Source organism: Vulpes lagopus, chromosome 5 (assembly GCF_018345385.1).
Source record: "Vulpes lagopus strain Blue_001 chromosome 5, ASM1834538v1, whole genome shotgun sequence".
In the NCBI taxonomy this organism is placed as follows: Eukaryota; Metazoa; Chordata; class Mammalia; order Carnivora; family Canidae; genus Vulpes; species Vulpes lagopus.
The window spans coordinates 85,383,021-85,399,729 of record NC_054828.1 but is presented as its reverse complement, the minus strand read 5'-3'; the positions used below and the strand labels follow the sequence as shown (position 1 = coordinate 85,399,729).

General features: G+C 41.3%; 1 protein-coding gene across 2 annotated transcripts in view; it reads left to right on the top strand.

Moving 5' to 3' along the window:
• Positions 1-16,709, top strand: part of LOC121490679 (meiosis 1 associated protein) — a 72,664-nt gene that overhangs the window by 43,910 nt on the left and 12,045 nt on the right. For both annotated transcript variants that reach the window (XM_041754568.1, XM_041754569.1), the window contains exons 4-6: positions 5,178-5,351; positions 8,799-8,961; positions 10,133-10,274. In XM_041754568.1, the coding sequence (XP_041610502.1) occupies positions 5,178-5,351; positions 8,799-8,961; positions 10,133-10,274 (479 nt within the window). The remainder of the gene's footprint in view (positions 1-5,177; positions 5,352-8,798; positions 8,962-10,132; positions 10,275-16,709) is intronic.

Below are 16,709 nucleotides of genomic sequence, written 5' to 3'. Positions count from 1 at the left end.
TTTTGCAGTGGCTCTTGGCATTTTTGGAATCACAGCATTCTAGAGACTCTGATAAAAGCTAAGGGCCTGTCCCCCCTCCTCTACTCTATTAGAAAATACATATACACGTACAGATGGAATTGTATACAATTTCAAGAGGTTACCAGGACCCCTAGAGCCCATCTTGCTCAAGGACAGGCCATATGAGGGCCATTTGGAAAGGAACAGGCCTGGCCTATAGGTCAGGGCCTTTGTAAGACTGGGGAGGATCTACAGGACTGAGCTAGAGCATCATTTTCCTAGATCTCTAGTTTAGATAGTCTATGTCTGTGTGTTGAAGTGTTACATTCTCCTATATTAAACACATTTCCATTTTGTAACCTTGTTTTAGGGTTGAATTCTGAGGACTGCTTTAGGCATTACTTTGTTTTCAATCATTTGGCTCTCTTAGTTTTTCCTATTACTGTGGCTCATCCATAAGAGCTCAGTAAAAGATGTCACTACTTGTGGCCACAGGAGGGCAGGGCAAGTCTAAACACTGAATGCAAATGCTGGCTTTAGCTTGGCTGCAGTGAACCAGTCCTTCCCTGCCCTCGCCACCCAAATACTAAGAGCCACACTCACTCCGGTAACCTTCCTATTTCATATGGTCAGTGGCACCTATCTTATTCTGTGCCCATTGCCCTGCTTGCCAGTCAAGGTAGGAGCTGCTCTTCAACATCTGAGAAGTGACAAATATCTTCCCCATTCCCCAAGTTTGGCATATCGTTATATTTGTGAGGAACTTAGTTCTATACCTTAGTGTTCTTACATATGTTAGTGGTGGGGAGAAAGCAGTTGCCAAGAGAAGTGATGAGGAGGAAATGTTAAGAAAAGGAAAGCACATTCTTATCCTATAAGAGTAAATCATTTTGTTGATGAGAGAAAAGGAAGAAAATGCCATTTGTTGGACCTACACATGCCATTAATAAATAATCATCTCACTTCTTATGCCTCACTACAACTATTAAATAGGTTGTACTATCCCCACTTTGTCCAGAGTCACATAACCAGTAACTTTCAAGTTGTGATTCAAACCCTGCTCTATTACATCTCACTGCTTTTCATAAACTCACAGAAAGAGAAGAAAATCCTTCTGAAGAAACAGATTAGCAAGTGTAGTTAGTATTGCCCAAATGAAGCCCACAGATACCCAAGAGGTGCTGATTAAACCCAAATAATGGAGGATATAATTAAGCATAACTTCCGGGACAGAGTCAGTTTGGAGTTGAGTTTGGGGGGAGGAGTAAGCCATGGATTGACAGAGTAATAAAAGCACTAAGGAAGGAAGGAAGGAAGTCATGTGGCAAGGAGACTAATTTAGTTGAAGCAGAAGAGTTACAGGAAAAAGTAATGAGAGCTGAGGAGGGGGAGCAATTGTTGAACTCAACAGGCATTTGCTAAGCTTCAACTCTAAGCTAGCTACTGAGCTAGGGGATTTGAATGGGCATATAGGATCTCAACAGGCAGGGTTGTGGAAGAGCCGTATGAGCCATTACAGAAGGGAAGAGTGGGGTGTTTAAGGAATAATGACTAGAACCAACTGAACAGGATGAGTGAGGGGAATAAAGAAAATGACCAAGGAAGGCAGTATGTGCTCTTTAGTAAAGGAGGGAACTGATGAAACCATGTTTTAAAAAAATTAACTGGTAATAGTACCTAAGAAGTACTAGAAGGGGGCGGCTGGGTGGCTCAGTGGTTGAGCATCTGCCTTTGGTTCAGGTCATGATCCTGAGGTCCTGGGATCAAGTCCTATATCAGGCTCCCCACAAGGAGCCTGCTTCTCCCTCTGCTTGTGTCTCTGCCTCTCCGTGTGTGTCTTTCATTAATAAATAAATAAAATCTTAAAAAAAAAAAAAGTACTAGAGGAGGAATGGAGTTGATAGGACAGCATGATCCAAGCATAAGGAAAGGAATGCCTGAACCAGTGACAGAGAAAAATGAATTAAAAAGTTCTCTCTCTAGTGTGTTCTGGTTTCCACATTAGTCTTTAGTTTGGACAATGTGACTGTCCCTGAGAAGCTGCTGACTTCCTTCTGAGCTTGCAAAACTGTGGACTCAAATCTGAAGCACTGAGTTTCTATGGAAATTACATGAAAATTTTTGCAAAGGAAAAAGTTCTGTGGCTCTCCCAAGAAACTGTAGGTTAAGAAGTTGGAAAAAATTTCAGGAACATTGATGGGGTTTCTACAGGGAAGGCTGGCATTTTCCTTCATAAAGGCATGTTTCAGGCATGGTTCTTCAGCTTTGCAGGATCAGAAAATTTATTTTCTCAGTAGCATCTCAGAGATAGACTCACCCTACCAAGCTCAAGACCACAGTATAAGCTGGAATGTCTTAGACGAGAGCCATAACTACCATAATACCAAGAACAGCAGAGACTTGACAAACACATCCTGCCTTCAGGACATGCCATTAAGCCAGCATGCCCTCTCCTCTGAGCTACACTTAGATGAGTGCAGCCTCTGCATTCTCCTGTTGCTCCCCTTATCTGTGCTCCATTTCTGGCCAACCCACTTCCCTGCTAATGGACACATTCATTTTTTGTATAAAGCCAGTCCCATCCATAGGCTAGAGCCAAATCTTGCTCTGGTCAGTAAGCCATTCCCTTTTCTTAAGATAACTGTTTTTCAGTGACCTTACCACTCTGTGTTGATATTGTAGTTTAACTATCTGAGGAAAGTCCTATTTTTCTATTTCTAAGGTTTTGGTGGGAGATCACTTTGCTGTGATCTCCTTATACTGCCATGCTAGGATTTTCTAATCTACCCTTTCCCTGGGGAAAAGAAAAGAAACACTTAGTTCTCTTCTGCAAAAGTCTGTTGTTTGAACTCTAAACCATATTATCCTCTCCACTTCCAGAGATCCTTCACTCAATTCCATTTCTTTCGTTCTGTATCTGCCTTCTTATGCTTTAAGGATGATTTTGCCTCACTGAAGTTCTCTGGATTCAGTTCTTTCCTTACTTGTTACTCAAACTGAAGTCCAGGCCTCAGTCTCAGAAAAATTAAATTACTTCTCCTTTTGCCTGTGACAAAACAAAATTCACATTATTAAAAAGATACTTTCTCTTTGCTCATGAAGACATTTCTTGGGCAGTGACTTTATATTTATCAGTACCTAAAGCATAATGTGGCAGATGACAGTTTGAGGAGGAATGGTCAATAATGTAGCTTTATAAACTCCTTAAAGGAAAAGAATATCATATAATCTTTGTACCTTCTGTTAATATTTCATTTTTTATATCGTACATAATAAAATTGCTGCTTGATGGAATGAATGAAATACTTTGCTAACGAATCCTCAGTATGTTCATGGAAGATGTCAGAGTTTTAATCATACTGGCCAAAGAGAAGTGTGTTTAGAGCCCCTTTTCATCCACAGAATAAGTCATTAAATATGACATGAAGTCATCTGAGTCTCACCACACCTCTCCTGTGTGGGTACCAACACGCTGGACTGAAGCCCTTTGTTCCCTGTGGAGAGACTGCCACCTCTGCTGGCTTGTCCTCAGGAATGTCGTTCTAGAAATAAACCAGCCTTCTCCCTGGGGTCTATGAGTCATACACAGAAGTTAATTCATCAATTTTCTTAGGCTCTTTGTAAAAGTATTTCAGAGAGTCCCTCATGGTAAGGCAAAAAAAAAAAAAAAAATCAGGTTCCTCTTCGGTTTCTTTCCAGCTCTTGGCTCATTTCCTCTCCCTGGGCTTCCTCTACTACCTTATATTTGGCTTTTACTGATAACCTTTACCTGCAGACCCAGACCGCAGTTCCTGAGCAAGTGTTGCCTAAAGTAGGAAGTAGACCAGCAAAACCTCATCCCCTCCACATACCCAGTTCCATTCACTCAGATTTGGAAACAAATCACAGACTATTCCTGTCTTCCTGGCTGCTAATCACACTTGTGAGTTACAGCATGTCAATGACAAATTTGTAGACTCTGTGTCCAAGGTAAAGCCCAGGGATGCACCATTTTTTTCTTTTACTTTTTTAAAAAATTTGTTTTTTATAGCAGAAGTAATAATTGAATACACTTTTATTGTGAAACAAGAACTGAAGAAGCAGTGCCTGGATGGCTCAGTCGGTTAAGCATTTGCCTTTGGCTTGGGTCACAGTCTTGGGGTCCTGGGATCAAGCCCTCATTGGGCTCCATGCTCAGCTTCTCCCTCTCCCTCTGCTGTTCCCCTTGCTTGTGCTCTCTCACTCTCTCAAATAAATGAATAAAGTCTTTAAAAATAAATAAGAGCTGAAGAAGCTAAAGCTCCCCCTTGTTAACAAAATATTTAACTTGCGTTGCTGTATTATTTTTTGGCTACTTTTGTATTCCAGAGTGTTTTTTAAGTACAATAAAATTCAAACAAAAGAAGTATGAATAATAAAAAAGAAACATAGTTCAGAACTCCGTCCTGTTTCCACTCCTGCCCACCATTAACAGTTTGATGGTAGCCTTCCAGACCTTTGTAAAAGGCATTTACATACATATATATGTACTTAGGCCAAGGGTTTCATTTTTATTTATTTTATTTTTATGTAAATGGTTCATAATATACATCTGTTCTACAGGTTTCTTTTTTTAAAAAAATATTTTATTTATTTATTCATGAGAGACACACACAGAGAGAGAGGTAGAGACACAGGCAGAGGGAGGAGAAGCAGGCTCCATGCAGGGAGCCCGATGCGGGACTCAATCCCGGGAATCCAGGATCAGGCCCTGAGCCAAAGGCAGACACTCAATCCCTGAGCCACCCAGGCTTCCCTACAATTTTCTTTATTCATTATTCATTTACTGTCTCTTAACTTTCCCTGCCAGTATATTTTTTATTTTGTTTGTTAACAGCTTCGTAATTCTCCAAAGGTTGAGTGTGCTATAATTTATTTAAACATTCTCCTATTGATGGATATTTGAATTGCTTCCTGTTTGAGGTTTTGATTATTTGTTATTACAATAATGCTGTACTGAACATCTTTGCATATGTGTCCATGTGTACTATCTAAGAATGCCTCTAAGCGAGTTATCTAAGGATAGAATTAATAGGTCAAAATATAGATGCATTTAAATGTTTACATTTTTCAAAAAAAAAATAAATAAATGTTTACATTTTTCAAGGTGTACAATTAAAGAATTAAAAATTTTACCAACTAATTCCTTTCTTCTGCAGAGAGTTCTGTCCTGGGAACTGACATTGACCTTCAGACTATAGACAATGATGTTGTCAGCATGGAGATTTTCTTTAAAGCCTGGCTACATTACAGTGGAACGGACCAAGAACATATCCATCTTCTTTTTCCTTCACGGTGTTTCAGCAACATTTCCAGAGCCAAAGATGATTCAAGTACACACCCTCAAAAGACACATTATATAGGCTATGATTATTCTAGTCTCAGATTAAGACTCTAGATTTGTGAGTCATCAGAATACACTGTAGTTGAGGTTTAGGGACTGGAGGAGGCTGTGCAGTATAAGCACAAGGAGTAAGAAAAGAATTTCTAAAAAGTAACCACAGTAAGAAACTGAACCTAATTAAGCCCAGACTGCAAGGGCCAGTTAGTTTGGGAGCAAAGACTTAGATACCTTAATAATTGGGGAGCACCTAAACTAAAGGAAGAGCACAGTGAATCATATGTTTTACTCAAGTTTTTCATTTTGAATTGTAGTAGATATTGTTGACATAATAACTTGAGGCATGCTGGTATTTAAACAATATCAAGAGGGCCTGTGAGAAAGTAAAGAACCAAGATTAAATGAGGACTTCTGGATAGGAAGACACCAAATTGAGATAAACTAAAGCAACTACAGAGGCAGGCCCCACAGAGGACAACTAGTAGCCCAGCTAGTAGAGGTGGGAGTTCAATGAGAAAAATAGGGTACAGATTCCCACCCCCAAAGGGGAGGACACATGGTGGTCCTTTCTGCAGATGGCCATCAGATCCTTACCTTCTGACCCTTCTCCATACCCCCATTTCAACCTAAGGCCTGGGATGCCTTTAATGACTTACCTTGATTTCAACCTGTCTTTCACTGGTGTGTAAATCTTCTTCCCTGGACCTTCTTTCCATTCCTTTTGTTCAAGGCTGATGGTGCTGATTCTTCCCTACCCATCTTCCGGAATCCACTCCATATCTATTTTTCCCCATGCAATATGTTACCTCCTTTCCTGCATTATCCTATTTCATCTCCCCCCACCACCGTGAAACAGGTACTATTACCATATGTCATTGAATCTAAGATGCTATCAGTTATGAGATACACCATTACTTTATGTCCCACTAAGGAAGAAAAAGACTACCAATTAAACATGACTCGGTGCTTTCTATCACTAAGAAATATTGTTTTATCCTTACTGAGAAGTTAAAGTAATTGTTAGGAGTGTGTGCCTGGCCAATGACAATTGTAAGACATATGCAGAGATGTTAGTATGTGTGTGTGGCAGGGGGAGGTGGGGAATGTGTCTTAGAATCAATTAAACATATCTCCTTGTTTTACAGATGAGAAAACTGAGACTTAGAGAAATTAAACATTTTCCTAGGACTCCACAGAAAAATTAATAGCAGAATCTGAAGCTAGGCAACTCCAGAGCCCATTAATTCTTAAGATTAGAAATCCATATTTTGGACATTTGATTATAGTAAGCCCAGAAAATGTTCATCAAACCCAGGTCTATCTGCCTCCAGAACCTGGACCCTTACCTACTACACAACCTGCCTCATGCTGGGCATTTATAAACAAAGATGCTGCCTCATGCTGAGCACTTCTCTCATATGGAAGGCTGGGGTTCTCAAAGGCCAGGAACTCCTGCAACCAGCCTTTTTTCAGCTGTTACACAGCACTTGCTCATGGAGTAGTAGAGAACTTCTCTACCTTCCCCCTTCCTCTTTCCATGGCACCAGGGTCAGCCCAGAATGTTTATCTCCATCTCCAGTTATTTTTTTGGAAATTTGCAGGTCTTCAGGGCATATGGTGGAACTTAGATCCAGACTCATCAGCTCTTCTACTAGGGAGGCCTACACTGGAGTCTAGATGCTCAGGCGCAATTGGAGTGAGGTCTGGGGAAAAGTAGCCCTTCTCCAGGGTGCATGTGACCCATCTGAGAGTTTATACAACTACAATAAGGACCATACTGTAGTTGTCCATTGTTTAAAAAAAAAAAAACTGATGCATGACTACACTGTATTTCTGGAAATACGACTCACTATAAAAAAGGAAACAAAACAATAGAGAACCCTGAGCTTTCCTACTCTAGAATCTTTTGAGGACTGCTCCTCAGATGTTCACTCTGACTCCTTACAAGGTTCTCCACCCACTCCACCTGCTTCTGTAACTGCCCAGGGCCCTTCAGCCTGCTCTTCAGTGCTTCCCTCAGAGGCCTCCTGACAGAGAGCACAGTCAGCTTCAGATGAGTGTCTTTTCTTGTTTCATGGGTTTGGAGTCTGCCACTTCGGCATCTGGGTTCAGGGTGGCGAGAAGCACACCTGATTTTAGATTCTAGTCCTGCTAAGACAGCTTTCGCAGCCTTGGCACACTGTCGAGACTTCAGTTCCAGCAGTTCTCAGCTGTGGCTACAGTAAGAATCACACAAGGGACTTTTAAAAAAACACCAGGATCTGGCTTCCATCTCCAGAGATCCCAATTTCACTAGTGTGCGGTAGGGCCCAGACATCAGTGTCTTTTAAAATATAAAAAGATAAAATTTCCTTAATAAAGAGGTGATTCTTATTGCAACCGCATGGAGAATCTCAGCCAGATGAACACAGCTCTCCAGCCCTAAAGCCCAGAGATCTAACAATGGAGAAGTCAGGCACCAAGGAAAGGAGAGTTGAGTCCTAGGCCGAATCACTCCTACTGACTTCCTGGGCTCCGAGACATGGCAGCTAAGACTGTCTCACCCAAAGTTAATGTCTAAGTCTAGTTGCTGGGCCAGCTGGATCTGACATCTATTCTGCCATCATATTTATTCTTCTATATTTTTTCTGCTTTCGTTTTTACTTCATGTTCGTTAACAGTATTCAAACCTGGTATACATTTTTATTGAAAAAAAAATTGTAGTATCAAGGCTTCAAAAGCCTAGTGCAATAGAACATTGCACACTATGGCATGTGAATGTACCCACCTCCCAGAGCAGAATCTTAATACAGAAAAACATAATACCTTGATGAATAATTCATACCTAGGTGAAGCCCCTTCAGAACGGTTGTCTGTTGCCACAGTGATGCTCTAGAAGATTCTACATTCAGGTTTCTTTGGGGAATTAAAAAATAAACCATTTCAGGAACTTATTCCTCCCCCTCCCCTGAATGTCCCTAGAAGAGCCCACAGAGAAACAATAGCTGTCAGCTGACTCCCTGACTTCTGCTTTCCTACTCTTCCTTCATCTGACCTATAGTCTTGCCAAAGCTTAGCCACAGGGAAGCAGCAGAGGCAAGATTTCCATCTGTGATTGCAAAGGGCTCTGCATATTGTAGTGTTAGTTGCCTCCTCCACAGAGGGCCCATATTCCTCTCAGACTGGATCACAAGCCAGATCTCTCACTAAGAGGCTACTGTTCAGCCAGCCCAGATATAAGACAAGTAAAAATCATATCAGACCCAGAAAACAAGTTCGATACAGTATTGAGCAACACACTTTCCAGACCAGTCATACTTTCCCCTTTCCATTCCCTGCCTCCTCCCAAGCCTTACTTGCCTGGTGGATGTGGAATGGGTAGCAGATGTTGTCTCTTACTCACATAGCCTGAGGTAACTTGTGACAAACAATCCCTCCTCCAATGCCATTTTTATTGTAGTGTGCCTGAAATGTGATCTCCAAGAGCGACTCCTCAGCCCGTCCCTACTCCCTGGCACAGCTGATGGCTCCTTGAGAATGGATGACCCCAAAGGAGACTTCAGCACACTCTACCAGATGGCCTCCCAGTCATCAGCCTCTTGTTACAAGCTCCGGGTGATCAAGTATGGGACAAGGGAACTTCCCCAATCTGTGCAAATGCTTGTTCTTACTGGTTCCAGCTAGGAAGTCCAGAGGTAGAGGGCATCTCCAAGTGCCAGGCAGTGGGAGTCAGTTCCAAAGCAGAAACTGCAGGTATGGGAATGAAAGAGCAATATCAGGCTACTCCACATGTGGAGACAAATGGGCATATGGTGGAAGATGTGCCTCAGTAGGACATTCTGAAACCTGGATGAAGATTGGAAATCCAGAAAGTCTCTGAACACAAAGAAAAACAAGATCAGCAGTGTTAATGCATTCCACAGCTGTGTACTGTATACCTTACCGTGTTTAGGCACAGGACAGAGATCTGACTTTCAAGGAACAAGGGGATAGATAGGATCTACTCCTGCCTTGCCATTTTTTAAATACTAGAATTCTGCTTCCAGAGGCACCAGTTCTTGGGGGTAGAATTAGCAGTGATGGCAAAGACCATCACTTTTACTGCTTCCTAGTTCCTATCACAGTACCTGTGCACAAGTATATGAGTAAGCTTGACTATGGATGCTACTGGGGAACTTTCTTAAATTTTTCCTGTTTTTTTTTTTTTTTCTTTCAGAGAGGAGAGTGAGCGGGTAGTGGGGGAGACAGAGGGAGAGGGAGAGGATGGATCTTATACAGGCTCCATGCCCAGTGTGGAGCCCAATGCAGGGCTCAATTTCATGACCGTGAGCTCATGACCAAGCCAAAATCAAGAGTCAGACACCTAACCGACTGAGCCACCCAGGCACCCAATTCACCCTCTTCTTAAATACATCTCTCTCAGCACCTTGCCACAGGATAGCCAGGACTGGGATGCAGATGGTTAGCATACTGTCATGTTACATGGTTATTGTAGCAGGGATATTCTGGAAGTGTCCTCAGAGAAGTCACTTAAAATGGAGTGAGCTCAGGAGAAGAAACATCCATCAGAGTCTAGATGGCTCTTCATGGTGATGCTTCATTCATTGATTAACAGATTTTGAGAATCTGCTGTGTGCCGGATACCTTGCTAGGTGCTGGCCATGCTAAGGTGAATAATTCAGTCTCTAACCCAAAGGATTTCACAGTAAACTGACATAAACTGAATTTAAGCTGATCTGGTGTCAGGGTTCTAGATATCACTGAGGAGATTTTTGCTGCATTGTCTCTTGCCAGGGCTCTAAATTCCAGTGGGATCTGCGAGTCATTGACATATGGGCTGCCCTTCATCCTTAGACCCACAAGCTGTTGGCAGCTGGACTGGGATGAGCTGGAGACAAATCAGCAGCATTTCCATGCTTTGTGTCACAGCCTGCTGGTGAGTATCCATGTCCCCAGGTGAGGAAGAAGAGTGTTAAGGCCTTAACCACAGAAAAGTAGCTAGCTTCATCCTGCTCTGATCCCAAACCTGTCCCAATTCTCAAGAGGACAGGAAAAAACTAGAAATATTCTGAAATGTGGATTAAATATGACTTGCCTTCGTTGGTTTCATGCCATAGAGAATACTTCCTGAACTCAGTTATATGACACTAACTTGAAAATCCCTAATTTTGTACATTTAAACAGAAACAGGGTATTTTCCATAAGTGGCTATATATTAACACTTCTCTTTCTAACACCGGACTGGGCATTATGGTTTACTTAAATGAAGGACACCTAGACTGTTCCAAACATCTTGCTAAACTGTAGTCAATGGTAACATGATAGATGTTATCCATGACCTCAAGAGACTTATACTGTTATTAAAAGAGACATAATTTTATATATATATAATAATATATCATTTATAATTTTATAGATATAGATATAAATTACATAATTATGAAATGTAATTATATATATATCAATACTTATTGTGGGAAGTTTATGAAGAAGAGGCTGCTGCCAGAAAGCCTCTCTGTGAAAGTGACATTTAGACTGAGACCTGCCAGTTTATGGGAGTGGGAATTAGCCAGGTGAAGGGTGACAGAAAGATCATGCCTAGAAAAGGCATGTGCAAATACCCCAAACAAAGCAGGAAAGAGAGCTGAGAGAAGAATCAAGAACAGAAAGGCCACTGTGACTAAAACAAAGAAAGCAAGGGAGGAGAGCCTAAAGGTGGGCTGGAGAAGTGAGCAGGGGTAAATCATGCGAAACTTTGTAGGCCAAGTTAAGGACCTTAGACTTTAAGTACAAGAAATCATGAGAGAGGATTTGAATTTTTAAAAGATTACTTACACCAAACATTGGAAATAACTGGCAGAAGCAAGAATGAGAACAATAAAATGAGGTGGGAGGGTTATTGCTATAGTCTGGGCAAGAGATGTTGATGACTTGGACTAGAATGTTGGAAGTCAAGAAAAGTACACCAATTAAAGAAATATTTTAGGAGTGCCCAGGTGGCTCATTCAGTTAAGCATCAGATTCTTGGTTTCAGCTCAGATTGTGGTCTCAGTGTCATGAATGGAGCCCTGAGTCGGGCTCCCCGCTCAGCAGGCAGTCTACTTGAGATTCTTTCCCCCTCTCTTCCTTCCTTCTCTGCTCCTTCCTCTGTTTGTATTCTCATTCTCTCTCTCTCTGTTCCTCTCTCTCAAATAAACAAACAAATAAATAATATTTAATTTTAAAAAGACATACTTTTTTTAAAAGATTTTATTTATTTATTCATGAGAGACACAGAGAGAAAAGCAGAGACATAGGCAGTGGGAAAAGCAGACTCCATGCAGAAGCCCGACTTGGGACTCGATCCCAGGTCACCAGGATCAGGCCCTGGGCCCAAGGCAGGCGCTAAGCTGCTGAGCCACCAAGGGATCCCCCCCAAAAAAGACATACTTTAAAGAGAGAGTCAGACTTGGTGAAGGATTGGATGTAGGGAGTGAGGAAGATGAAGGTATCAACTGTTTGGTTTCTGATTCGAGTAACTAAGTGCATGCCCATTTCCTAAAGTGGAAAAAAATAAAAGAACTTAGAAATACTTAGAAAAGAGCAGGAAACACTTACAAAGCAAGATAAAACAACTGCAAATATAATCGAGGACAGGTCTGTGAGTGGAAATAGGAGAACAGTTTAACCTGGTAGCATATGGGTGATCACACCAGCACAGCAATACATCTCTTTCACTATCAGAAGGCTTCTTTTTTCCTGTTTCAAAACCCACTCCCTTTTAGGCCCACCCACAGAGTTCCTGTTTCCTATCTGAAGAACACCCATCCCCTGTCTTTGCAGAGCAGAGACAACAGATACATCCCACAGCTCAGTTGACTATTTACTCCACCTCATTCTTCAGGATCGCAGAAATGCTACATCACTCGGGAGGAATTTCCCTTGAGTGGCCTCCCTACATTCTTATAGTACATGATACTTTAAACAGACATTTGCATCTTAATACGCTGCTAGAAGGAGTGTAAATTTTCTGGAAAGAAAGCTATTTCAAAACTTTATTTTGCTGGGAGTGTATGTAGCACAGGAACATAAGCAGCAAAGGGAACAAAAAAATATGTATCAGCATGCTTATCTCGGTGTTATTTACAATAGTCAAAAATTCAAATAACCTAAATGTCCTAAATAGAGAAATGGCTAAATCAAAATAAAGGAAAGGTTATGGGAACGATAATTCAGCCAAACAATGAAGTATTATGCAGCCATTAAAAATAAAAATGGGAAAGAGTATTCTATTCCCTTCTAGCTTACATATATAAATCAGACTCTTCCTCTGAATTGGTGTTTGAGCATCTAATATTTATTTAATTGTTTAACAAATATTTATTAAAATAGTGAAAGGGAATAAAGGGGAAAGGAGAGAAAATGGGAAATATCAGAGAGGGAGACAAAACATGAGAGACTCCTAACTCTGGGAAACGAACAAGGGGTGGTGGAAAGGGAGGTGCGTGGGGGGTGGGGGTGACTGGGTGACGGGCACTGAGGAGGGCACTTGATGGGATGAGCACTGGGTGTTATGTTATATGTTGGCAAATTGAACTCCAATAAAAAAAATAATAATAAAATATATTTATTGAGCACTACATGCCAGGTACCATTCTAAGGGCCAAAGAGGATCTTCTGTATCACTCCTCTATCATGGAAACGTACAAGTATGTGGTTGACCCATCACTAATAGATGCCCATGTTTTGGAGCACCTACTAAGTGCTACTCATTTAAGCAAGGGCTTTGCATACTTTACCTCATTTAATCCTTACAATAATTCTGTGAGATATGGACTGTTGTCACCATTTTTATACATGTAAAAGACTGAAGTCTAAAAAGATCATGTGACTTAGCAAAAGTCACACAACTACCAAAGTGGCCAAGACAGAATTTGAACCTAGTTCACTAACTGCAAAGCCTATGCTTTTAACTTCCTTGCTAAATTCCGTACTCTGGATTTAGCCAGATAAACATAGCCTGCACCCCTGGGGCTGTTTCTCCCCTTACTTAACACCCCAGCCTTCTGTACTTGAATTCACTTAAAGTGAGGGGGTACCTGTAATAGCCTTTCAACCATCTTGTGTTACTGTTGTTATATATCTTCGAGCAGCAAAAATCCTGAAAGGCAGTGTATTATAGAGGGGAGAATTCCCCACAATCCTCTTCTGATGCATTCAACAAATCTTTTTCCAATGCTTGCTATGTGACAAGAACCTTATTAAAGCTTGAACCTTTCTGATCCTATATTTACAAGTTTTCAACACTTCTCTAACTCCTTGGTTTTCTAGTCTTTCTTGAATCTTTTTCATATGTTCTTTTAAAATCTGATGTCCTCAGCTCCCTGTGTATCTCTCATCTTCTGTTTCTTGCTGTGATGTTCCCCGACCCCACAGCTAACTTCTCATTCTGACTTCTGTCTTTCTGTTAATAGCAGCACCGCCACTCTCTGCTCGGTCAGGCTTGAAACCTCAGTGACCTCCAACCTTCTCGCCCTTCACACCCCCTTCATCACTAAGTCATATCAGTTTTCTCCTCATGAGTTGTAACTGTCCTTTCCTTCCTGTTCCTACTGTTTATTGTCACCAAGACTTCTTCAGTACACTCCTCGCTAGTCTCCCTACCTCCAGTCTCTCCCTCTTCTAACTTACACTATTTGTTAGGCCAGATTAATCTTCATGAGGCACTCCCCTGACTGCCACATGTTTTTCAGTCATGCCAGTACCCAGCAACATAAGCTTTGCCTATGCTGTCCCCATAGCATCTGCTGCATGTTTTCTCCTCTCTCTTCTTACCTCACTGTCCTCCTTCAGAGTCTGTTTCCCTCTTCCCTGAAGTGTTGTAGTCATCCCTTGTCTCCATGCCTTTAGTGCTGCCCTTCCCAGTCCATCTGATACTGCCACCAGATTTATCTTCTGGAAACACAGCACTGATCCTGCCACTCTTCAGCTTAAAGATGGCTTGTGGCTTGCTATTGATTATACTCTAAAGTCCATATTCCTTAGCCAAGTATTCAAACTCCAGTCTACCTCCCCTCATCACCTTTCATGCACCATCGAGTCCAACCAAATTAATATACAAACTTTAAGTTGCCACACCTTTGAGCCCTTGTTCTTATTGCCCCTTCTCCTCTCTCTGTATGTTCAAACCCTGCCCTGTCCTGAAAGACTCAGCTCAAATGGTGCTTCTGCAATGAGGTCTTTCTGGATCCCTTTATTTATCATTCAGACCTTTGTGTGCTCTATTTTCTTTTTTAGGGAAAAGCATATTTCTTCTACCTTTTTAAATATATGGTCTTATGACTTGGGTTAAAGTCTAAAAGTCAAGTCTGACCACCCAGACTCCAGGATAACACAATTGCCTTTTCCTGGCATTTCTACCACTTTCCCATTTTACCAACTAATTTCTCAGCCTTAGTCAAATTTAGGTTCAGTGTAAAAATTCTCCCTTTGTTACCTCTCTTTCTGGGGAGTCAAAGCAAGGCAGCTTTCTATTGTGGTAAAATGTAGTTTGGTGGGTTTTTGTTTTGTTTTGTTATTAGAGATTTCATTTACTTGAGAGAGAATATGAACAGAGGGGAGAGGGAGAAGCAGGCTCCCTACTCAGCTCAATCCTAGACCCTGGGATCATGATCTGAGCCAAAGGTAGATGCTTAACTGACTCAGCCACCCAGGCATCCCAAAATGTAGTTTGTATTGTCCATGAAGCATGGGCTTTGGAATCAGATGGCCCTAGGTTCCTGACAGCTTCATTATTTGCCAACTGTGTGAATTCATGTGAAATATTTAACCTCTCTATGCAATAGTATATTCATTTACTTGAAACCATGACAAACCTAGTAGCCCCATTTGGCTAATCTCTGCATAAGTGGTATACAAAGAAGCACTATCCAGAGGCCAAAAAGTGATTTTTAAAATTTATTTGTACTTTCAAAGAATACCAAAGAAGAAATAGTTCATTACCCACAATGACATTTCTCAAATATTCTTCCCCTACTCCTCAATTATATCTAACCAGAAGCTATTCCAAGAGCCTTTCACACATACGCACACTTTAAAAAAACTAAAACTCTGCCTACATCACCAGCCCCTGTTCCTCTACCTTTTCCCTCCCTCTCTCAGCTAATACATATTCTATAGATTAGCAGCCCCTACTCTGCCTCCCCCTGAGGTCCTGTCTCTCTCTCTCTTCCTATTTAAAATATCCAGGAATAGGGGCACTTGGGTGGCTCAGTGGTTGAACACCTACCTTTGGCTCAGATTGTGATCCCGGGGTCCTGGGATCAAGTCCCACATTGGGCTGCTCACAGGGAGCCTACTTCTCTCTCTACTTGTGTCTCTGCCTCTCTCTGTGTCTCTCATGAATAAGTAAAATATTTTAATTAATTAATTAATTATCCAGGAATAGGGGTGCCTGGGTGGCTCAGTCAGTAAAGTGTCTGCCTTCAGCTTGGGTCATGATCCTGGGGTCCTGGGATCCAGCCCTGAGTCAGGCTCCTCCCTGCTCAGCGAGGAATATACTTCTCCCTCTCCTTCTCCCTCTGAGTCCTTTCTCTCTTCCCACCCCCCGCCCCGACACAATAAATAAATAAAATCTTTAAAATAAAATATCCAGGAATAGAATTCACAAGGCTTGTCCTTTTGTGAGTAGAAATAGAGTGGGGGAGAATGAAAAAAGGGGAGAATGAGCATGACAGACACACATTAGTAACTCTTGTCCCTGTCACATGTTAAATAGACAACAAGATATAACTCATATAGTTTTTAAGATGATTAAATAATATTGCATGTTAAAACACCCAGCATATGTCTGGCCTATGATTTGCATGTGGTTGTAGGTTAGTAGTTCTCTGATTTACATTTGTTTCTTTTTTTTAATAGACTCTAATTCTCTGAAGATATTCTCCATTTTTTCACCTATTTCCTTGAACATACTAATCATAGCTATTTTAAAGTTCTTGTATGCTGCTTCTAATACCTGCATCACCTGTGGCTTTGTTTTAGCTCTTTTTTTCTTCTGATTTTCAGACATGTGATCCTATCTTTTGGTGCACCTGGTACTATTCTAATGAGAGATGCTCAGTGTGTCTAAATAAATTGCAGAGGCTCCAGCTGGTATTTCTCTAGAGAGGGTCCATTCTGACCTGCACTGGGCAGACAGACTAGTGACAAATCATCCTATCTACTCAGGAGCTATATTAAGTCCAGGCTGGACTATAGTCCTGCTAAGGCTCAATCTACTCCTGGTTTGCTCCTGGCCTTCCAGGATTTTCCACTGAAACCTGGTATATTATGTGCATCCCCTTCCCTTGGACAAGCCCAATTCTTTTTTTTTTTTTTTAATTTTCATTTA